This window comes from Heteronotia binoei, chromosome 6 (genome assembly GCF_032191835.1).
Source record: "Heteronotia binoei isolate CCM8104 ecotype False Entrance Well chromosome 6, APGP_CSIRO_Hbin_v1, whole genome shotgun sequence".
Classification (NCBI taxonomy): Eukaryota; Metazoa; Chordata; class Lepidosauria; order Squamata; family Gekkonidae; genus Heteronotia; species Heteronotia binoei.
In genome coordinates, this window is record NC_083228.1 from 144,917,987 (window position 1) to 144,941,615 (window position 23,629).

The 23,629-nt window shown below is 50.4% G+C and overlaps 1 protein-coding gene across 1 annotated transcript in view; it reads left to right on the forward strand.

The window, feature by feature from the left end:
• LOC132574388 (lipoma-preferred partner homolog) overlaps positions 1–22,699 on the forward strand; it is a 159,829-nt gene extending 137,130 nt beyond the window's left edge. Inside the window, exons 4-5 of the mRNA XM_060242751.1 lie at positions 6,874–6,996; positions 22,595–22,699. Coding sequence (XP_060098734.1) covers positions 6,874–6,996; positions 22,595–22,699 — 228 coding nt within the window. The remainder of the gene's footprint in view (positions 1–6,873; positions 6,997–22,594) is intronic.
• The last annotated feature ends 930 nt before the right edge of the window (positions 22,700–23,629 follow it).

Genomic DNA, 23,629 nt, shown 5'->3' on the forward strand with positions numbered 1-23,629 from the left:
CCTGGTGAGTGTCTGAATGGAACAGAAGTGAGCAAGAGTCCCTCTTCTTGTTTGGAAGAAAGCTCCAAACCCTCCAGGATCCCTGCTCTGCTTTCGTTTTCCTATTAGTCTGAAGCAGTTGGTTGAAATACAGCAGATGGTTACATTCAGCCGCTCCAGTGGGTAAATTGCCCCAGTGAGATCACAGAAGTGTGGGCTTGCAAACTCGGTTTATTTTGGTTGCTTTTTGAGTGGTATGTGGTCACTTTCAAGGCCAAAAAAAGAGGATAAGCAAATGAAGACTGTATCCAGGGGAACTGAACTGCTGTATTTGTATTTATTTATTTTCGGGAATGGGAAAGTCTCCTGGCTCCACCCCCAAAGTCCCCAGGTATTTTCTGAGTTGGACCTGGCAACCCTATACTCTCCCCACAACAGATACCCCATGAGGCAGGTGCGGCTGAGAGAGCTCTGAGAGAACGGCTCTTGAAAGAGCAGCTCTCAGAGAAAATGGCTAACAGCCACTGATGGACCTCTGCTCCATATGCTTATCCAGTCCCCTCTTGAAGCTTTCTATGCTTGTAGCCGCCGCCACCTCCTGTGGCAGTGAATTCCACGTGTGAATCACCCTTTGGGTGAAGAAGGGCTTCCTTTTATCCGTTCTAACCCGACTCCTCAGCGATTTAATGGAATGCCCACGAGTTCTCGTATTGTGAGAAAGGGAGAAAAGGACTTCTTCCACTACCTTCTCTATCCCGTGCATAAACCTTGTCAACCTCTGTCATATCACCCACAAATCTCCAGGAGTCCCCCAGCTTGGAGGTGGCAACCTTATTCCCCCCCAGCAGACCGGGTCAGGGAGGAACCTGGTAAGTCTGCTCCACCTTGAAATTTCCAGGAATTTCCGAAGCTGGATTTGGCAACCCCACCGACTGGCTATTTCCTGCGGTCTTCCAGCCCAGCCCCCCCCCCTTTCCATAGCTTGTTCCGCCTGCCACAATGCCATCCAGCGGCTGTTAATTCTGTTTAATGGCTAATTAAACGTTAATTCGTGCTGCATTTGGGAGAGAATTAAGTTTGGCGGGGGCGGGAGCGAACCGAGAGACGGGAAGCTCAAACAGTGGCCGGAATTATCAATAATGAGGCTCTGAGCTGTAATTTTATTAATTAAGAGGGGGAGAGAGAAGAGGCTTTTCTGGAGTTACTCTCCGTCAGCAAGAGGGTTATTGCCTCGGAGAGCTTTAATGGCCCTCTTGATAGGCCTTTATCTCTTGCTTCCTTCCCAATCTAAGCCACAGGGGCCTCTTCGCATGGGCTGCGGAGAGGGAGAAGGAGAAAGAGGGACTTGCTCTGTTTTTCTATTGTGTTTGCCGCTGAGAACTCAGCAGAGAGACAGAATAGCGGCTGGAGAGCTTCACAGAAGAAGCACCAAGCGCAGGGAGAGAGAGAGAACTACGGTTGCCAACTCGAAGTTCAGAAATACCTGAAGATTTGGGGGGGTGGAGCCTGGGGAGGGGCGGGGTTTAGGGAGGGGAGGGGCCTCAGTGGGGTAGAATGCCCTGGAGCCCGCCCTCCAAATAGGGTTGCCAAGTCCGACTCAAGAAATATCTGGGGACTTTGGGGGTGGAGCCAGGAGCAAGGGAGTGATAAGCAGGGGTGGAATTCTAGCAGAAGCTGCTTTGCATATTATGCCACGCCCCCCTAGTGCAGCCAATCCTCCAAGAGCTTACAGAAAGGAGCCTTGTAAGCTCTTGGAGGATTGGCTGCATTAGGAGGTGTGGCCCTGATATGCAAAGGAGCTCTTGTTAGAATCACACCACTGGTGGCAAACACAACTTGACTCTGAAGGGCGCTCTGGCTATCACTTTGAAAGGGACCACACACCTTTTAAATGCCTTCCCTCCATTGGAAATAATGGAGGATAGAATCATAGAGTCTGAAGGGACCTCCAGGTTCATCTAGTCCAACCCCCTGCACAATGCAGGAAACCCACAAATACCTACCCCAAAATCACAGGATCTTCATTGCTGTCAGATGGCCATCCAGCCTCTGTTGAAAAACCTCCAAGGAAGGAGAGCCCACCACCTCCCGAGGAAGCCTGTTCCACTGAGGAATCGCTCTAATGGTCAGGAAGTTCTTCCTAATGTTGAGCCGGAAACTCTTCTGATTTAATTTCAACCCACTGGTTCTGGTCCTACTTTGGAGGTTTTGAAACAGAGGCTAGATGGCCATATGACAGCAATGAGGATCCTGTGAATTTAAGGGGAGGCATTTGTGAGTTTCCTGCATTGTGCAGGGGGTTGGACTAGATGACCCTAGAGGTCTTCTCCAACTCTATGGGCGTTTTCGCACTCACCTTCAAGTGGTGCGACCACCCTCCTCACGCCGGCGGATCTGCAGGGATTTCGCACCAGAAGTGCCGGCGCACCCCAAAGAGCCGCCGACATCCGTCGCGAAACCAGCTCAAACGGAAACCGCCAAGAAGCAGGAAAACGTTTGAGCTGGTTTCGCGACGGAAGTCGCCGGCTCTTTTGGGTGCGCCGGCGCTTCTGGTGCGAAATCTCTGCAGATCCGCCGGCGTGAGGAGGGTGGTCGCACCACTTGAAGGTGAGTGCGAAAACGCCCTATGAGTCTATGATTCTATGAGCTGGGAATGTATAGCCTGGAGAGGAGGCGACTGAGAGGTGATAAGATCACCATCTTCAAGTCCTTGAAGGGCTGTCATATAGAGGATGGTGTGGAATTGTTTTCTGTGGCCCCGGAAGGTAGGACCAGAACCAATGAGTTGAAATTAAATCAAAAGAGTTTCTGGCTCAACATCAGGAAGAACTTCCTGACCGTTAGAGCGGTTCCTCAGTGGAACAGTCTTCTTCCCCAAGATCTCTCTCTTGGTCAGTCTCTGCCAGTTCACAACCCTTCAACATGTATTTGTAGCTGGGATTCTTGGCCCCAATGTGCATTACTTTGCACTTGGCCACACTGAACCTCATCCGCCACGATGAATCAAGAGTCTCAAAGCGGCTTACAATCTCCTTTACCTCCCCCCCCCCCCCGAACAACAGACACCCTGTGAGGTGGGTGGGACTGAGAGAGTTCTGACAGCAGCTGCCCTTTCAAGGACAACCTCTGCCAGAGCTCTGGCTGACCCAAGGCCATTCCAGCAGGTGTGAGTGGAGGAGTGGGGAATCAAACCCGGTTCTCCCAGATAAGAGTTCGTACACTTCACCACTACACCACACTGGCTCTTCTGCATCTTCATGCGCTGTGAAGGAAAACAGGGAAAGGAAACAACTGCCTTTCAGATTGGGGACACGCTCTCTGCTGAGTCTATCGGATGTGACAGCTGTGCTCGCATAACCGCGGCAGCGCTGAGATCTAATAGGATTGGACGGCGATCCTGAGTGTCATTTTAGGCCAGAATTAGGACTGAAACACCCCCTAATGAGAAGCAGAGCGGGACGCAGCTTCCAGGCTGTTTTCCCTTTGTGTTTCTTTTTTTAAATAATGTAGGGAGATTATATAACCTGTCGCTGGAGGCACTGTTTTGAATATTGCTAGAAGTAGGAAAGGAAAGGTTCCCTGTGCAAGCACCAGTCATTCCCGACTCTGGGGTGACGTTGCTTTCGTGTTTTCACGGCAGACTTTTGACGGGGTGGTTTGCCCTTGCCTTCCCCAGTCATCTACGCTTTCCCCCCAGCAAGCTGGGGACTCCTTTGACCGACCTCAGAAGGATGGAAGGCTGCGTCAACCTGGAGCCAGCTACCTGAAAACCCAGCTTCCGCCGGGGATCGAACTCGGGTCGTGAGCAGAGCTTAGGACTGCAGCACTGCAGCTTTAACACTCTGCACCACGGGGCTCTTTTTCTAGAAGTAGACAGCCCATTAAATCAAGGATCGGCTCTCTAGGTTTAGGGGAGGGGCCGTGGCTGAGTGGCAGAGCCTCTGCTTGGCGTGCAGAAGGTCCCGGGTTCAATCCCCGGCATCTCCAGTTTAAAAGGACCAGGCAGGAGGTGATGGGAAAGTCAGACTCATTTGCAATTCCACCCTCCCCCCTGAAGTCCCTGATTGCAGCTCAGTGATGCAAAGAAGAAAATCCACATTATCCCAAGACGCGGCTCTCCCCAGTGGTGTATTCCCATGCTGTGTGCAAGCTGTGCTTCGTGAATCCTTGTCTGCTCAGGAAGCCTTCAAACCAGGGGTGTCAAACATGCGGTCCGGGGGATGGATCAGTCCCTCAGAGAGCTTCTATCAGGCCCCCGAGCTACTGGCTGTCATCTGCTTCCTTCTCCCTCTCTCTTGCCTCCTTCTGCATCACAGCTCGCTTTGCCAGGCTTGCTCAATCGCACAGCAGGGCTACAGATCAAAACCTCTATTTTCTCCATTGGCTGAGGCTCCTCCCTTGGGGTGGAAGTGGGGGGGGGGAGGGAGAGCTTGTTTTTCCATGCTTTCTCAATCCCACAGCAGAGTTACTGAGCCAAGCCTCTCTTATCCAAGCCAAGCCAGCCTGCGGCTTGGAGATGTATTTAAAATTGAAGTTGCTTTCTTTCCACTTCTCCCGCTTCCGTCTCTTTTCCTTCCGTCGGTCCGTCACGCTGCTCTCCAAGAGCTGACTTTTTTTTCTAGGTGGCTCTTACGTTAAGCAACGTTTGGCCACCCCTGCCATAGTTCAACAGAGACATTTCAAAAACGAAATCCCCTGGGAAGTTGCTGGATTAGAATTCATATATAAATTTGGCTCAGCCAGACATGGATTGAATAGGAACTCATTACCAGAAGTAACTGCCTTTCCCTTTCAAATATTCCACTCAGATCCATCAGTAAAAGTGGTCACACCCAGCCTGGGTTGGACATTCTATCTTTTCCATGACTTTTGCAACTGCTTTGCATTCACACAGCACTCACTTCCTGCACCCCCTCCCCCTTCCACCGATATCTCTCTGGTCAGCTTCTATGTACCCTCCGTGCATCTGACCAAGAGAGCTGTGTTTCTCGAAAGCTTACGCTACAATAACATTTGTAAGTCTTAAAGGTGCTCCTGAACTCTTTAGTATTTTGCAGCAATAGCCTAACCCGGCTAACTCCCCTGTATCTAACAAAGGGAGCACTGACTCTCGAAAACCCATACCCGAATAATCTTGTTGGTCTCTTGTAGTTTAGTTTAGTTTATTTATGATTTATAGGAGTTGTCCTTGAAAGGGCATCTTCTGTCAGAGCTCTCTCAGCCCCACCCACCTCACAGGTTGTCTGTTGTGGGGAGGGGAAGGGAAAGAGGACCAGTCTGGCGTAGTGGTTAAGTGCGCAGACTCTTATCTGGGAGAACCGGGTTTGATTCCCCCACTCCTCCACTTGCACCTGCTGGAATGGCCTTGGGTCAGCCATAGCTCTTGTAGGAGTTCTCCTTGAAAGGGCATCTTCTGTCAGAGCTCTCTCAGCCCCACTCACCTCACAGGGTGTCTGTCTCCTGAGAGCCAATTTGGTGTAGTGGTTAAGTGCACGGACTCTTCTCTGGGAGAACTGCGTTTGATTCCCCCCTCCTCCACTTGCACCTGCTGGAATGGCTTTGGGTCAGCCAGAGCTCTTGTAGGAGTTGTCCTTGAAAGGGCAGCTGCTGAGCTAGCAATGCTTTGAGAGCCAGTTTGGTGTGGTGGTGAAGTGCGCGTAATCTTACCTAGGAGAACCAGGTTTGATTCTCCATTCCTCCATTTGCAGCTGCTGGAATGGCCTCGGGTCAGCCATAGCTATCGCAGGAGTTGTCCTTGAAGGGGCAGCTGCTGTAAGAGTCCTCTCAGCCCCACCCACCTCACAGGCTTTCTATTGTGGGGGGAATGGCCTTGGGTCAGCCATAGCTCTCCCCAGGGCTTTTTTAGTAGAAGAAGCCCAGCAGGAACTCATTTGCATATTAGGCCACACCACACATCACCATTGTTTCACATAGGGCTTTTTTTGCAGAAAGAGCTGAGCAGGAATTCATTTACATATTAGACCACACACCCCGACACCAAGCCAGCCGAAACTACGTTTCTGTCTGTTCCTGCTCAGAAAAAAGTCCTGCCTCTTGCAGAGCTGTCCTTGCAAGGGCAGCTTCTGTCAGAGCTCTCTCACCCCCACCCACCTCACAAGGTGTCTGTTGTAGGGAGGAGGAAGGTAAAGGAAATTGTGAGCCACTCTGAGATTCAGAGTATAGGGCAGGATATAAATACATAAGAACATAAGAGAAGCCATGTTGGATCAGGCCAATGGCCCATTCAGTCCAACACTCTGTGTCACACAGTGGCCAATATATGTGTGTGTGTAGATACATACATAAATACATATACACACATACATATACTGTGGCTAATAGCCACTGATGGACCTCTGCTCCATATTTTGATCTAACCCCCTCTTGAAGCTGTCTATGCTTGTAGCCGCTGCCACCTCCTGTGGCAGTGAATTCCATGTGCTAATCACCCTTGGGGGGAAGAAGTACTTCCTTTTATCCCTTCTAACCCAACTGCTCAGCAATTTCATTAAATGCCCACAAGTTCTTGTATTGTGAGAAAGGGAGAAAAGGACTTCTTTCTCTACTTTCTCCATCCCATGCATAATCTTGTAAAACCTCTATCACGTCACCCCGCAGTCGACGTTTCTCCAAGCTAAAGAGCCCCAAGCGTTTTAACCTTTCTTCCTAGGGAGAGTGTTCCAGCCCTTTAATCATTCTAGTTTCCCTTTTCTGCACTTTTTTCCAATATCTTCTTCCTCTTCTTCTTCCTCCTCCTCTTCTCCCCCTCCTCCTGGACTTGTATCTAGCTGTTCTCCACACACAGAATGGGTATGGGATGTTTCAAGTACAGACAAATGGTGGATTCCGCCCCCCTTCCTCCCTAAGAAGGATCTCTTCTCACTCCTTTTGCAGGTCAGTCCTGGGGCCAAGACGCTGGAGGAGAGGCGCTCCAGCTTGGATGCGGAAATCGACTCCCTGACCAGCATCCTGGCGGACCTGGAAAGCAGCTCGCCCTATAAGACCCGGTCTCAGCAGGTGAGAGGGAGAAACGGAGTTTCCGGGCTCAGGACGCAATCCCTGGTTGTCGTGTCTGGCGCACAACCGAGGAGGCTTTTGTTGCAGAACACGGCGGTGGCTGCCAAGCATTGCATTTAAAAGATATTGACAGGTGGCCAAGGGCAAAGTAATGCACATTGGGGCCAAGAATCCCAGCTACAAATACAAGTTGATGTGGTGTGAACTAGCAGAGACTGACCAAGAGAGAGATCTTGGGGTCGTGGTAGGGAACTCACTGAAAATGTCAAGACAGTGTGTGATTGCAATAAAAAAGGCCAACGCCATGCTGGGAATTATTAGGAAGGGAACTGAAAGCAAATCAGCCAGTATCATCATGCCCCTGTATAAATCGATGATGCGGTCTCATTTGGAATACTGTGTGCAATTCTGGTCACCGCACCTCAAAAAGGATATTATAGCATTGGGAAAAGTGCAGAAAAGGGCAACTAGAAGGATTAAAGGTTTGGAACACTTTCCCTATGAAGAAAGGTTAAAACGCTTGGGGCTCTTTAGCTTGGAGAAACGTCAGTTGCGGGGTGTCATGAGAGAGGTTTACAAGATTATGCCTGGGATGGAGAAAGTAGAGAAAGAAGTCCTTTTCTCCCTTTCTCACACAATACAAGAACTCGTGGGCAATCAATGAAATTGCTGAGCAGTCAGGTTAGAACGGATAAAAGGAAGTCCTTCTTCACCCAAAGGGTGATTAACATGTGGAATTCACTGCCACAGGAGGTGGTGGCAGCCACAAGCATAGCCAGCTTTAAGAGGGGATTGGATAAAAATATGGAGCAGAGGTCCATCAGTGGCTATTTGCCACACTGTGCATATGTATATATATATATACGTGTGTGTGTGTGTGTGTGTATGTGTATGTGTGTGTATATGTATGTATATGTGTGTGTGTGTGTGTGTGTATACACACACACATATATTAGCCACTGTGTGACACAGTGTTGGACTGGAGGGGCCACTGGCCTGATCCAACATGGCTTCTCTTATGTTCTTATGTGACACAGAGTGTTGGACTGGAGGGGCCACTGGCCTGATCCAACATGGCTTCTCTTATGTTCTTATGTGACACAGAGTGTTGGACTGGATGGGCCATTGGCCTGATCCAACATGGCTTCTCTTATGTTCTTATGTGACACAGAGTGTTGGACTGGATGGGCCACTGGCCTGATTCAACAGGGCTTCTCTTATGTTCTTATGTGACACAGAGTGTTGGACTGGAGGGGCCACTGGCCTGATCCAACATGGCTTCTCTTATGTGACACAGAGTGTTGGACTGGAGGGGCCACTGGCCTGATCCAACATGGCTTCTCTTATGTTCTTATGTGACACAGAGTGTTGGACTGGAGGGGCCACTGGCCTGATCCAACATGGCTTCTCTTATGTTCTTATGCGACACAGAGTGTTGGACTGGAGGGGCCACTGGCCTAATCCAACATGGCTTCTCTTATGTTCTTATGTGAGCCTGGTTGGGCTGCTGCTGGTGTCGTTGCCCAGTTTGCCTCTTTCCACCACTTCTCTGCAGCTTTGTCAAAGGGATCTTTTGGGGAAATGCTGCAGGATGCAGTGGCAGGTTGGGTGCTCCGACTCTGAGTTAATTTGCAAGGGGACCCCTGAGATTTTGACTCCCTAGGAGCCTCCACAGGGTTTAGTCCAGCAGTGAGTCACAATATCCTTCACCTTCCCCCCCACACACACACACACAACAGACACCCTGTGAGGTGGGTGGGGCTGAGAGGACTCTCACAGCAGCTGCCCTTTCAAGGACAGAGCCTCAAAGCGGCTCACAGTCTCCTTTCCCTTCCTCCACCACAACAGACATCCTGGGAGGTGGGTGGGACTGAGAGAGCTCTGACAGAAGCTGCCCTTTCAAGGACAACTCCTGTGAGAGCAATGGGTGACCCCAGGCCATCCCAGCAGCTGCAAGTGGAGGAGTGGGGAATCAAACCCGGTTCTCCCAGATAAGAGTCCCGCGCACTGAACCACTACAGCAAACTGGAGCGCTCTAATCTGGAGAACCGGTTTTGATTCCACACTTCTTTTCCACATGCAGCCAGCTGGATGACCTTGTGCCAGCACAGTTCTCTCCGAGCTCTCTCAGCCTCACCTATCTCACAGGGTGTCTGTTGTGGGGAGAGGAAGGGAAGGGGGATTCTAAGCTGCTCCAGGACTTCTTTACGTAGTAAAGGACGGGGTATAAAATGAACTCTCCTCCTTCTCCTCCACTCCTTCTTTTGCAACCAGGCTGGCCCTTACTTTTAAAGCCCTTTACGGCCTGGGCCTGCATATCTTTGGGACTGTTTCTCCCATATGAGCTCCCCCCCCCCCCCGCTCCGGGTTTTGAGGTCAGCTGCACAACATCTTCTCGTGATTCCTGGCCCTAAAGACACCCAACTGGCTTCAACAAGGGCCGGGGCCTTTTCGGTCTGGGCCCCCACCTGGTGGAATGAGCTCCCTCTAGAGATCGGGGGCCCTGCGGGAGATATCTAAGTTTTGCAGGGCCTGTAAGGTGGATCTTTTCAGCCAGGCTTTTAATTCATCCAGCAGGTGTCCCCTGAAATCACTGCTCCCCTCCCCCCACAGCACCTTTACTGTCTAGGTGTTTATGGTATGCTGAACACTACCAGCCTATATGTGGTTTATGACTTGTGAGAAGGAAACTGAAAGGAAAGGTACATACGGTCAAAACCCTTGGGGAAGCTTGGACACTATTTAAAACTATAATCCTAGAAGCTCAGATAAAATACATACCACAAGTTAGGAAAGGCACAAACAGGCATAAGAAATGGCCTGCATAGTTAACAAACAAAGTAATGGAATCTGTAAATGGTAAGAAGGACTCCTTTAAGTGGTGGAAAACCAGTCCAAGTGAGATTAGTAAAAGGGAACACAGGCTGTGGCGAATCAAATGCAAGACTGTGATCAGGCAGGCAAAAAGGGACTATGAGGAGCATATTGCAAAAAACATAAAGGCCAACAATAAAAATTTCTTCAAATATATTAGAAGTAGGAAACCAGCCAGGGAGGCAGTGGGGCCCTTGGATGACCATGGGGTAAAAGGATTACTGAAGGAGGATAGGGAAATGGCTGAGAAGCTAAATGAATTTTTTGCCTCCGTCTTCACTGTGGAAGACGAAAACTTTTTGCCCGCCCCAGAACCACTAATTTTGGAAGGGGTGTTGAAAGACCTGAGTCAGATTGAAGTAACAAAAGAGGAGGTCCTACAACTGATAGACAAATTAAAAACTAATAAGTCACCGGGTCCGGATGGCATACATCCGAGAGTTCTGAAAGAACTCAAAGTTGAACTTGTGGATCTTCTAACAAAAATCTGTAATCTTTCATTGAAATCTGCGTCCGTTCCTGAGGACTGGAGGGTAGCAAATGTCACCCCCATCTTTTAAAAAGGTTCCAGAGGAGACCCGGGAAATTACAGGCCAGTCAGTCTGACTTCAATACCGGGAAAGTTGGTAGAAACCATTATCAAGGACAAAATGAGTAGGCACATTGATGAACACAGGTTATTGAGAAAGACTCAGCATGGGTTCTGCAAGGGAAGATCTTGCCTCACTAACCTGTTACATTTCTTTGAGGGGGGTGAATAAACATGTGGACAAAGGAGACCCGATAGATGTTGTTTACCTTGACTTCCAGAAAGCTTTTGATAAAGTTCCTCATCAAAGGCTCCTTAGAAAGCTTGAGAGTCATGGAGTAAAAGGACAGGTCCTCTTGTGGATCAAAAACTGGCTGAGTAATAGGAAGCAGAGAGTGAGTATAAATGGGCAGTCTTCACAGTGGAGGATGGTAAGCAGTGGGGTGCCGCAGGGCTCAGTACTGGGTCCCATGCTCTTTAACTTGTTCATAAATGATTTAGAGTTGGGAGTGAGCAGTGAAGTGGCCAAGTTTGCGGATGACACTAAATTGTTCAGGGTGGTGAGAACCAGAGAGGATTGTGAGGAACTCCAAAGGGATCTGTTGAGGCTGGGTGAGTGGGCGTCAACGTGGCAGATGCGGTTCAATGTGGCCAAGTGCAAAGTAATGCACATTGGGGCCAAGAATCCCAGCTACAAATACAAGCTGATGGGATGTGAACTGGCAGAGACTGACCAAGAGAGAGATCTTGGAGTCGTGGTAGATAATTCACTGAAAATGTCAAGACAGTGTGTGTTTGCAATAAAAAAGGCCAACGCCATGCTGGGAATTATTAGGAAGGGAATTGAAAACAAATCAGCCAGTATCATAATGCCCCTGTATAAATCAATGGTGCGCTCTCATTTGGAATACTGTGTGCAGTTCTGGTCGCCGCACCTCAAAAAGGATATTATAGCATTGGAGAAAGTCCAGAAAAGGGCAACTAAAATGATTAAAGGGCTGGAACACTTTCCCTATGAAGAAAGGTTGAAACGCTTGGGACTCTTTAGCTTGGAGAAACGTCGACTGCGGGGTGACATGATAGAGGTTTACAAGATAATGCATGGGATGGAGAAAGTAGAGAAAGAAGTACTTTTCTCCCTTTCTCACAATACAAGAACTCGTGGGCATTCGATGAAATTGCTGAGCAGACAGGTTAAAACGGATAAAAGGAAGTACTTCACCCAAAGGGTGATTAACTTGTGGAATTCACTGCCACAGGAGGTGGTGGCAGCCACAAGCATAGCCACCTTCAAGAGGGGTTTTGATAAAAATATGGAACACAGGTCCATCAGTGGCTATTAGCCACAGTGTGTGTGTATATATAAATTTTTTTGCCACTGTGTGACACAGAGTATTGGACTGGATGGGCCGTTGGCCTGATCCAACATGGCTTCTCTTATGTTCTTATGTTGCCAATGATGCGGCTCATTGTTTCGGTCAGTTCTGTACTTATGAAACTATTTAGTTCAGGGGTGGCCAACGGTAGCTCTTCAGATTTTTTTTTTGCCTACAACTCCCATCAGCCCCAGCCATTGGCCATGCTGGCTGGGGCTGATGGGAGTTGTAGGCAAAAAAAACATCTGGAGAGCTACCGTTGGCCACCCCTGATTTAGTTGAGTGTAGTTTGTTTGATGTTTTGTAAGGTTTTTAATGTTGTAAGCTGGGGGGGGGGGCACAGTGGAAGGGCTTCTAGCCCCACTGGTGGACCTCCTGTTGGCACTTGGGGTTTTTGGCCACTGTGTGACACAGAGTGTTGGACTGGAGGGGCCATTGGCCTGATCCAACATGGCTTCTCTTATGTTCTTATGTCTGGGGCAATGATGCTCTGTATTCTTGGTGCTTGGGGGGGGGGGCAAGAGTGGTTGGGCTTCTAGTATCCTGGCCTCACTGATGGACCTCCTGATGGCACCTGGGGTTTTTTTGGCTACTGTGTGACACAGAGTGTTGGAGTGGATAGGGCACTAGCCTGATCCAACATGGCTTCTCTTATGTTCTTGTGTCTGAGGCAGTGATGCTCTGTATTCTTGGTGCTTGGGGGGAGGGCAAGAGTGGGAGGGCTTCTAGTATCCTGGCCTCACTGATGGACCTCCTGATAGCACCTGGTTTCTTTGGCCACTGTGTGACACAGAGTGTTGGACTTCATGGGCCATTGGCCTGATCCAACATGACTTCTCTTATGTTCTTATGTCTGGGGCAGTGATGCTCTGTATTCTTGGTGCTTGGGGTGGGGGCAAGAGTGGGAGGGCTTCTAGTGTCCTGGCCCCACTGATGGACCTCCTGATGGCACCTGGATGGGCCATTGGCCTGATCCAACAGGGCTTCTCTTATTTTCTTATGGGAGCAGTCTCCAGTGTCATTCCTGTTTGTGCTGTGGGGCCCATCCACCCCGTTCCTGGCGCCCACCAAACATTTTAAGAAAGCGATTGGAGATTTTGCCTAGCAAGTTTTCTGACCTACCAGTGGAGATACGATTGGCTGTGGAGATTTTTTTTTTTTAAAAAAAAACATTGCTTTCAGAGAAGCAGCTCCCACAGCAGAAATCTCTTCACTGGGCAAGCGAAGTTCAGCGACGGCAGCCCTTTTGAGGCCGGCTCTACCTAGGGTTGCCAAGTCCAATTCAAGAAATTTCTGGGGACTTTGGGGGTGGAGCCAGGAGAAATTGGGGGTGGAGCCAAGATCAAGGCTGTGACAAGCATAACTGAACTCCAAAGGGAGTTCTGGCCCTCACATTTAAAGGGACCACACACCTTTTCAATTCCTTCCTTCCATAGGAAATAATGAAGGATAGGGGCACCTTCTTTTGGGGCTCATAGAATTGGGCCCACTGGCACCAAAAATGCAATAGAATGTTTTAAATGTTTAAGTGTTTTAAATAATTTTAAATTGTAGTTTTTTTATTGGTTAAATTGTAAAAATGTATGTTGTTAGCCGCCCTGAGTCTGCTTGTGGAGAGGGTGGGATAGAAATTTAAAGAAAGAAAGAAAGAAAGAAAGAAAGAAAGAAAGAAAGAAAGAAAGAAAGAAAGAAAGAAGGGGCCCAACCTTTTTGAAACTTGGGGGGTATTTTGGGGAGAGGCACTAGATGCTATACTGAAAATTTGGTGCCTCTACCCCAAAAAACAGCTTCCCACAGAGCCCCAGATACCCATGGATCAATTCTCCATGACATTCTATGGGAATAAATCTCCATAGGGAATAACAGAGTTCCCAGCAGACATTTCCCTCCCCTCCCCCCGCTTTGTGACGACCCTGAAGCGGGGGGAGGGCCTCCAAACCGGGGGATCCCCTGCCCCCACCTGGGGATTGGCAACCCTAGCTCTACCTCCTGCGGCAGCCATTTTGTCACAGTCGTTTTGTGGCTGTGGGGTGCGTGCCAAGCACAGTGTGTCAGAAGCGCACGCTCCCAACAATCGGGGACTCCTGGTTTAGGATGAGAGCTTTACTGAATCTGCAGCAGCTGTTCTAGGCCGAGATCTGCCTTTAAAAAATAAAAAAAAAATTAAACCCCAGAATCAAAGTATCTTCTTATCGACTCCCACCCCCTGGGTAGAGGAAAGCTGGATTTCTCGTTCTGTGACACAATTCTGACTCCACGCGTCTCGATTTCTCTTCCTGAGGCTACAGCCCTGACGTTTCCCTACCCAAGTACCTGTCAGTTGTGCTCTCGGAATAGAAACCAGGTGCTTGCTAGGAAACATTCTCTCTCTAGGTTTTCTCTCTTTTGTCGTCGTCTTCTTTATTTTTTTTTTTTGCAAAGCCGTGTTATGCCATCGACTGTCGCTTCAGTGATTTTGCCCGGCGTTTGAGCTCCGTGCTGTGCTGGATTCGAACGGCTGTCTGATCCCAGGCTGGAAACGCAGCCGTTAGTAACAACTGGAGGTCTCGGTGGGGTGGACCTGGGGGGGGGGGGGATGAGGCTAGCTCTCTACCTGGGGGGAGAGCCAGTTTGGTGTAGTGGTTAGATGCGTGGACTCCTATCTGGGAGAACTGGGTTTGATTCCCTGCTCCTCCACTTGATTCTCCCCTCCTCCACGCTAGGGTTGCCAAATCCAATTCAAGAAATATCTGGGAACTTTGGGGATGGAGCCAGGAGACTTTGGGGGTGGAGCCAGGAGACATTGGGGCGGAGCCAGGAACAAGGGTGTGACGAGCAGAATTGAACTCCAAGGGAGTTCTGCCCATCACATTTAAAGGGACAGCACACCTTTTTAAAATGCCTTCCTTCCATAGAAAATAATGAAAGATAGGGGCACCTTCTTTTGGGGCTTGTAGAATTGGACCCCCTGGTCCAATCCTTTTGAAACTTGGGTGGTATTTTGGGGAGAGGCACTACATGCTATACTGAAAATTTGGCACCTCTACCTCAAAAAACAGCCCCTCCCCCAGAGCCCCCGATACACGCAGATCAATTCCCCATCATTCCCTATGGGAATTGTTCATGGAGGTGCATAATGGCTGTGGAGGTGGGGCTTCCCCCGCCAGCCAGCTGGCTGGGGGAGGGGGGAAGCCTGTAAAACCGGGGGATCCCCCGCTGGGACCTGGGGATTGGGAAGCCTACTCCACGCATTAGAGAACACGTTCAAAATTTATGTGCCTTGCCGTACCAAAGGATAAGTTCTTTGGAGCATCGTTCTCTAATTCTTCAATGCAAAAAAAACCCCTTCTTCTGGAAGCATCGCTCTTCTTCTGGAAGCATCGACCGTTTGAATTTCTGCCTTCATCCATCCCTAGGAATTTCCTGGACATTGATTTGTCTCTAAATGACTTTGGGGGAAGGCTTCTGTTCTTTATTTGCCATTTGTATATGGAATGCTTTTGCACCGTTGAATATAAATTCCTAGTATTTGTATTTATTGGTTATTAATATTTGGTCATTTGAGGCTGGGTTTTGCGGAGAGTTATTACCTTTATTATACCGTCATCACCTGCGACTCCTTGAGCGCTTTCATCAGCGCTGCCTTCGCACCATCCTCAACATCCACTGGAGTGACTTTGTGACCAACACTGAAGTCCTCAAGCGGGCGGAGGTTAAAAGCATCGAGGCACTGCTGTTGAAGACGCAGCTGCGCTGGGCAGGGCATATCTCCAGGATGGAAAACCACCGCCTTCCCAAGATTGCCCTGTATGGCGAACTCTCCACCGGCCATCGAAATAGAGGGGCACCAAAAAAGAGGTACAAGGACTCCTTGAAGAAATCCCGTGGTACCTGTTGCATTAACCATCACCAGTGGTCTGACCTAGCCTCAGATCACAAAGCATGGAGGCACACCATCCACCAGGCTGTCTCTTCCTTTGAGAACGCACGCATAACTGGTCTTGAGGACAAAAGGAGATTGAGGAAGAATCGTACTGCTACAGCACCAACCCCAAATCAGACTTTTCCCTGCAGCCACTGTGGCCGGATCTGCCTGTCCCGCATTGGTCTTGTCAGCCACCAGCGAGCCTGCAGCAGACGTGGACTACTGCACCTTTCTTAAATCTTCGTTCGCGAAGTCAAGCCGAGAGAGATTACCTTTATTTCCTGCTCCATTATCCGCGTTGCTCTTTGTGGGTTGCCAATCCCCAGGTGGGGGCAAGGGATCTCCCAGTTTGGAAGCCCTCCCCCCACTTCAGGGTTATCAGAAAGCAGGGGGAATGGAGGGAAATATGTGCTAGGCACTCCATTATTCCCAGTGGATACTTATCTCCATAGGAAATAATGGAGAATTGATCCTCGGGCATCTGGGGTTCTGGAGGGGCAGTTGTTTGAGGTAGAGACACCATGTTTTCAGTATAGCATCCAGTGCCTCTCCCCAAAATACCTCCCAAGTTTCAAAAACATTGGACCAGGGGGTCCAATTCTATGAGCTCCCAAAGAAGGTGCCCCTATCCTTCATTATTTCTTATGGAAAGAAGGCATTTAAAAATGTGTGCGGTCCCTTTAAATGTGATGGCCAGAACTCCCTTTGGAGTTCAATTATGCTTGCTCCTGGCTCCACCCCCAAAGTCTCCTGGCTCCACCCCCAAAGTCTCCTGGCTCCACCCCCAAAGTCCCCAGATATTTCTTGAATTGAACTTGGCAACCCTACTCAGAAGAGCTCCTGTGAGCTCCTGCTGAATCTGAGGCCTGGCTAGGATAGATGCTGATGGGGCACAGTGCCCAGGGAATTGTGGGAAATTCCCTCTGCAGAGTTCTCAGGAAGCATTGCATGGTAGCTAAGAATGGCAACCTGAAAGGAATAAACTGGATCTGTGGAATCTACACTAACGGGGCCAAGAGAGGAGACTGGATCCGTTTCTCATACGGTTCGTGAGGCACGGCTAAACCTCATTCTAAAATGTCTCCAATGAGAGGTACTGCGGTCTGCTCAAAGGTCATATCCTTTGGGAAGGCTTTCTCCGACCCGTCAAATGAGCACGAGTTTGTTTGTTCCGTAACCTCATGGCATGATGAAAACAAATACTGCACATGCTCAGCTGCAGTTTGGCATTACAGACCAAGACATTTGGGGGGGGTAGAAGCTTGAAAAGCTTGAAAGCTTCTATCCAGGGCTTTTTTTTTTAGTAGCAGGAGCTCCTCTGCGCCTTTGGCCACACACTCCTGATGTAGCCAATCCCCCAAGAGCTTACAGGCTCTTAGTCCAGGGCCTACTATAAACTCCAGGACGATCAGCTGCATGAGGGGGCACGGCCTAATATGCAAAGGAGTTCCTGCAGTGCTTTTTTTGTAGCAGGAACTCCTTTGCATATTTGGCCACACACCCCTGATGTAGCCAATCCTCCAAGAGCTTACAGAGCTCTTAGTCCAGGGCCTACTGTAAGCTCCAGGACGATCGGCTGCATGAGGAGGGTACGGCCTAATATGCAAAGGAGTTCCTGCAGTGCTTTTTTGTAGCAGGAACTCCTTTGCATATTTGGCCACACACCCCTGATGTAGCCAATCCTCCAAGAGCTTACAGGGCTCTTAGTCCAGGGCCTACTGTAAGCTCCAGGACGATCGGCTGCATGAGGGGGGTACGGCCTAATATGCAAAGGAGTTTCTGCAGTGCTTTTTTTGTAGCAGGAACTCCTTTGCATATTTGGCCACACACCCCTGATGTAGCCAATCCCCCAAGAGCTTACAGGGCTCTTAGTCCAGGGCCTACTATAAACTCCAGGACGATCGGCTGCATGAGGGGGGTACGGCTTAATATGCAAGGGAGTTCCTGCAGTGCTTTTTTGTAGCAGAAACTCTTTTGCATATTAGGCCATGCCCCCCTGATGTAGCCAATCCTCCTGGAGCTTACAGTAGGCCCTGTATGAAGAGCCCTGTAAGCTCTTGTGGGATTGACTACATCAGGGGTGTGTGGCCTAATATGCAAAGGGCTTCCTGCTACAAAAAAAAAAGCCTTGCTCTACCCCCCAAAATTGTCTTGGTCTCTTAAGATCCTACTGGACCCAAACTTAGGTGTTCTGCTACAGACTGGAATGGCTGACCTCTGAAACTGTCTGCATATGCTCAGAGGCTTTGGATGCCACCGGACGTCAGCCTGGATAGGAAAACAGGCTCCTGGGTCAGGTTTTGTGGAGTCCTGGCTCCAGCGCCGGTGGTTTTGGGTAAGACAGTGAGCATTCCACGGAGCAAAATGAAGGGGAGAAGGGTTTCAGTCAACACTGCTGTTTTATCTGCCGGGCCCCTGCTCCCTCCTGGCAGGTTAATGCGCGATGCGCTTTTGACGCTTCAGGCTGCCTCGGAACAATTGCAAGATGTTCTCAGAACAGAACAGTTTCGGTGTGGGTGGACACGGCTGCTCTCAGATGGGTTTTTAAGGGATGCCATCTGCAACTCTTCCCTCCCTCCTCCCTTTTCTCAATTTTTGGTTGGGTTTTTTTTTTTTTTGGATTATTGATTGCCTTTTGCTGCGCTGGCGGAGACACCGCTGCGAACACCAGGCCACGTCTGCGTTTTCTGACTGCACAAGAGGAGCAGTGACTTAAGCGGGGGGATGAAAAGCCCAAATTTCTCTCTCTCTCTCTCTCAGATTGTACAAGACGTCTCCATGCGAAGTTCTGTGCGCGGGGGAGAAATCACACTTCTAATAATTGCCCGTAGCCTTCTAACTGCTCGTATTTGATTGTGCTGTCTGTTGAAAAGGAAGGCACAAAGTTTGCTGTCTGAAACGATGTTTTTTTTTTTAGTGGAAACACCACATGTCCCTTTTCCTTTCCTCGGTTCTTTACCATATTTTTTCCCCTTCAACCCCCCCCCCCACTCCTTCCCAGTTAGCCTTTTTGTAATCGAGCACTAAAAAGCTATAATAGCAGTCTGCAAACTGTTCATGTGTTGGCACTGGGAAGTGATATGTTCTGGAACTGGGGCATGGCCAGTTTGGAGAGGGCCAGTTTGGTGTAGTGGTTAACTGCGCAGACTCTTATCTGGGAGAACTGGGTTTGATTCCCCGCTCCTCCACTTCACCTGCTGGTAGGGTGGCCAGACCGTCCCGGGCACCCGGGAAAGTCCCGGTTCTGGCCCCCTATTCCCGCCTCCCGGGCTGGCTATACCAGGACCATTAGAGGTCCCGGTTTAGCCAGCCAGAGAGCGAGGGAGGGAGGGAGGGAGGGAGGCCGCGGAGAGGCCAGTGCTGGTCCTGGAGGCCCTCCAGAGACTCTGGAGGGCCTCCAGCGACCAGCGCCGACCAGCGGAGGCCGCGGAGAGGCCGGCGCTGGTCCCTGGAGGCCCTCCAGAGACCAGCGGAGGCCCTCCCCAGCTTCCGCAGCTGCCGCCAGCCCCGCCAGCAGCACCAGCCGCCCGGAGGAGAGGCCGCCACCCGCCCTGGAAGAAGGTAAGCAGAAAGGGAGGGGGCCGAAAGCGGGGAGGGCCTTCCTTCCTTCCTTCCCCTCCCTTCCCTCCCTCCCTTCCTTCCCTCCCTCCTTCCTTCCCTCCTTCCCTCCCTCCCTCCTCCCTTCCTTCCCTCCTTCCTTCCTTTCTTCCTTCCTCCCTCCTTCCTTCCTTCCCTCCCTCCCTCCCTTCCCTCCCTCCCTCCTTCCTTCCTTTCTTCCTTCCCTCCTCCCTTCCTTCCCTCCCTCCTCCTTCCTCCCTCCTTCCTTCCTTTCTTCCTCCCTCCCTCCTTCCCTCCTTCCTTCCCTCCCTCCCTCCTTCCTTCCTTTCTTCCTTTCCTCCCTTCCTTCCCTCCCTCCCTCCTTCCTTCCCTCCTTCCCTACCTCCCTCCACCCTTCCTTCCCTCCCTCCCTCCTTCCTTCCTTCCTTCCTTCCTTCCTTCCTTCCTTCCTTCCTTCCTTCCTTCCTTCCCTCCTTCCCTCCCTCCCTCCTCCCTTCCTTCCTTCCCTCCCTCCTTCCTTCCTTTCTTCCTTCCCTCCCTCCCTCCTTCCTTTCTTCCTTTCTTCCCTCCCTCCCTCCTCCCTTCCTTCCCTCCCTCCCTCCCTTCCTTCCTCCCTCCTCCCTCCCTCCTCCCTTCCTTCCTTTCTTCCTTCCCTCCCTCCCTCCCTCCTCCCTTCCTTCCTTCCCTCCCTCCTTCCTCCCTCCTTCCTTCCCTCCCTCCTTCCTCCCTCCCTGTTTTGGTATATGGTTACTTTTGCATTTATTGGTATTTGCATTTATTGGCAATAGCTTGTGTAATACAGCATTTTGACTTTTTTTTTTTGCCATATAGATAGGGTGATCATTTTCCTATACTACTTGTGCTTTGCATATTTTTCAAGTGCTTGTGTATTTATGTACATTGTTTTCATTGACTAAGGGAAGTATCTGGTGTTTTCTGGTTGCTGACCTAGCCAGACAGGACAGGAGACCAGCAGAGAATATCTCCCCTGTTTCCCTTCCTTCCTTCCTTCCTTCCTTCCTTCCTTCCTTCCTTCCTTCCTTCCTTCCTTCCTTCCTTCCTTCCTTCCTTCCTTCCGTGGCTCTCAAATATCCGATGTTCATGTCTTGCGGCTCTCAAACATCTGACCTTTATTCTGTGTTGCTCTTTTGTTAAGCAACTCTGGCCACCCCTGGAGTAGACAATACTGACTTTGGTGGACCCAAGCACTGATTCAGTGTAAGGGAGCTTTGTGTTTGTGTCTTCTGGTGCAATTTTGTTCTCAAATCCTGTATTTACTTCATCAGTATATGGGATAAGGCACTTTCTCAACTGTTCTGCATAATGCAGCCTATTTATTTTGTCCTGTTGGCTCTGTTGGCTCTATCTGCGCCACCTTCATCAATTTCGGGGTGTGGATCCCCCACTGGGGTGGTCTCCCGACTCCCTCCACCAGCTGTTTCTGATAGCCCTGCACCCCCTCTTTCATTTGATATGTGTCCCGTGCGGGTGCCACCCTCCCGCCGGGAGATGCCGCAAAATGAGCCCCCTTGAGGCTTATGGCGGCAGGGCTCGGGGGATGCGAGCTAGACTGCTGTTCTTTTGAGGGGTTATAGAGTGTTTCGAGCCCGTCCCTGTGGCATCGGTCCCATCATTGTGGGGCCCAGGGGGCCGGCGCAGCGGCACGCTGAAGCAGCCTGTCGGTCACTTCCGGGTTCCTGCCCTGCATCTCGACCTGTGTTATTAGTGAGACTCCTGAGTGGAGGGCGGAATATAAATCCAATGTCGTCTTCTTCAATGTCTTCTTTCCAGATGGGCTCAGGGCGGATTACATCCAGGTAAAACTAGTCAAATACAATAAAACCAACAAAATGCACTAAAAACAGCAACATAACACAGTACTGTATAACAAAGGCGGGCGGGCTCATAGTGCAGGTTGGAGTATAATCAGAAGCCCAGATATAATAGTTCAGACGACAGATCACTGTGGGGAAAGTCTTTTGGACACCGCCAATTGTAGGGCGAATTCCCCACTCACCTTCTTGGACTTTTGTTTATAATTGTGGACTTTAAGAACATAAGAGAAGCCATGTTGGATCAACACACAGTGGCCAAAAAAAGGTCCAAGTGCCATCAGGAGGTCCACCAGTGGGGCCAGGACACTAGAAGCCCTCCCACTGTACCCCCCCCCCCCCCGAGCACCAAGAATGCAGAGCATCCTGCCCCAGACAGAGAGTTCCATCTGTACTCTGTGGCTTATAGCCACTGATGGACCTCTGCTCCATATGCTTATCTAATCCCCTCTTGAAGCTGGCTATGCTTGTAGCGCCACCACCTCCTGTGGCAGGTTCTTATGTTAACTCCTAGAGATCGGGGGTGCAATGTGGGGAGGGTTCCCCGTGACCTCACTATATATCCGCCCTCCCCTCTGAATCTCAGTCTCAGAGCAGCTCACAATCTCCTTTACCTTCCCTCCCCACAACAGACACCCTGTGAGGTAGGTGGGCTGAGAGAGCCCTCCCAGCAGCTGCCCTTTCAAGGACAACTCCTACAAGAGCTATGGCTGACCCGAAGCCATTCCAGCAGGTGCAAGTGGAGGAGTGGGGAATCAAACTTGGTTCTCCCGGATAAGAGTCCGCGCACGTCACCGCTACACCAAAGGGAAGAAGCATGGTCTCAGAAGGGAAGTCATACCCTAGAGTTCGCCTTCTAAAGCAGCAGGGGAATCCGTTATCTCCAGGGGAATTTATCTCTGTCTTCTGGAGATCTCCAGCCCCCTTCTGGAGAGTGGCAACCTTGCAAAGGCATCTCATCCTCCCCTTTCAGAACCAACTAAACTGGCAGCCATCAATACATTCCGCCCTTCCTGCGCTGAAATCCGAAAACGAATTGCTCTTGGAGTGAACGGTTGCTTCCTTCCTGCCCTCCTCTTTTCATCCATCTCAGATCTTTTTGCTCAAGGTCAGACAGGTGAACCCATGGCAGAGGTGGGGTTTGCACCTAGGGGAGGGCCGCACAGGTGCCTCGGCACCACCATGGGCCACTCTCCAGAGCTGCCCGTTTCTGCTTGCCCACCACCACCCCGCAATATCCCTCCACTCCACTCCGCCGCCCCTCCACCGTCTGTCTGTCTGATTTATCTCTCCACCCGCCCACGCAACGAACACACAGTACAAGGAGTTTTACATCTCCGGTACAAAGCTGCAACGAAGCAACTGACAGGCCAGCTCCGCATTCCGCCTGACCTGACAATTAGGCAGACTTATTACGGTGTCAACTTGCCAGATGGATCGTCTCCTCGGCGGGCAGCCTGTGCAGCATTTGTGTGTGCCCACAAACGCTGTGGAGTTCTCTGCCTTTCCTTTTATGTTTTCTCAGGTTGATGTTGAGGAAGAGGAGGAGGAGGGGGGAAGCAGCCTTCTGGAACGCGGGTGTAACGGCAGCAAGAGGGGGCAGAGAGAGATGCCAACTCCCGAATCCTAGACAGCGTAGATTTCAATCTCAAACGACGGGAGGGGAGAGAAAAGGGAGAGGTATTAAAAGAAGCCCCCGTGACACAGAGTGGTGAAGCCGCAGTATTGCAGTCGGAGCCCTCTGCTCGCGGCCTGAGTTCGATCCCCGGCGGAAGCTGGGTTTTCAGGTCGCCGGCTCGAGGTTGACTCAGCCTTCCATCCTTCCAAGGTCGGTCAAATGCTTGCTGGGGGGTAAGCGAGATGACTGGGGAAGGCAATAGCAAACCACCCCGTCAAAAGTCTGCGGTGAACACGTTGTGAAAGCAACGTCACCCCAGAGTCGGAAACGACCGGTGCTACCTTTACCTTTATTAAAAGAAGCGGGGGCTTTTTAATAGAAGGAAAGCTGGCTTCACACTGCGGTGATTCAGGCGAAAAAGTGTCAGCCCCACAGCTGCACCGACAGAGATGGGAGGGGGGGGGGTGGTGGTCTGTGCAATTAAAAAAAAACAAGAATTAAGTTTTGTCATCTGCATTGCCGTGTGTTGACTTTAGATCCGACTCTGCAGAAGATACACTGGAATTGTTTTGCAAGGGGGAACCTGCAGAATTTCCTTGGCTTTAGAGCAAGGGTCTCCGAGAGTGTTTCCAGGGGTGCCCTCTGTCATCCAGGGCTTTTTTGTTCTGTAGCAGGAACTCCTTTGCATATTAGGTCACACACCCCTGAGGTAGCCAATCCTCCAAGAGCTTACAAGGCTCTTTTTTGCAAGCTCTTGGAGGATTGGCTGCATCAGAGGTGTGTGGCCTAATAGGCAAAGGAGCTCCTGCTAGAATTTAAACCCTTGGTCTGATGTAGCCAATCCCCTTGGATCTTACAGTAGGCCCTGTAAGAAGAGCCCTGTGAGCTCTTGGAGGATTGGCTACATCAGGGGGGTGTGGCCTAATAGGCAAAGGAGGTCCT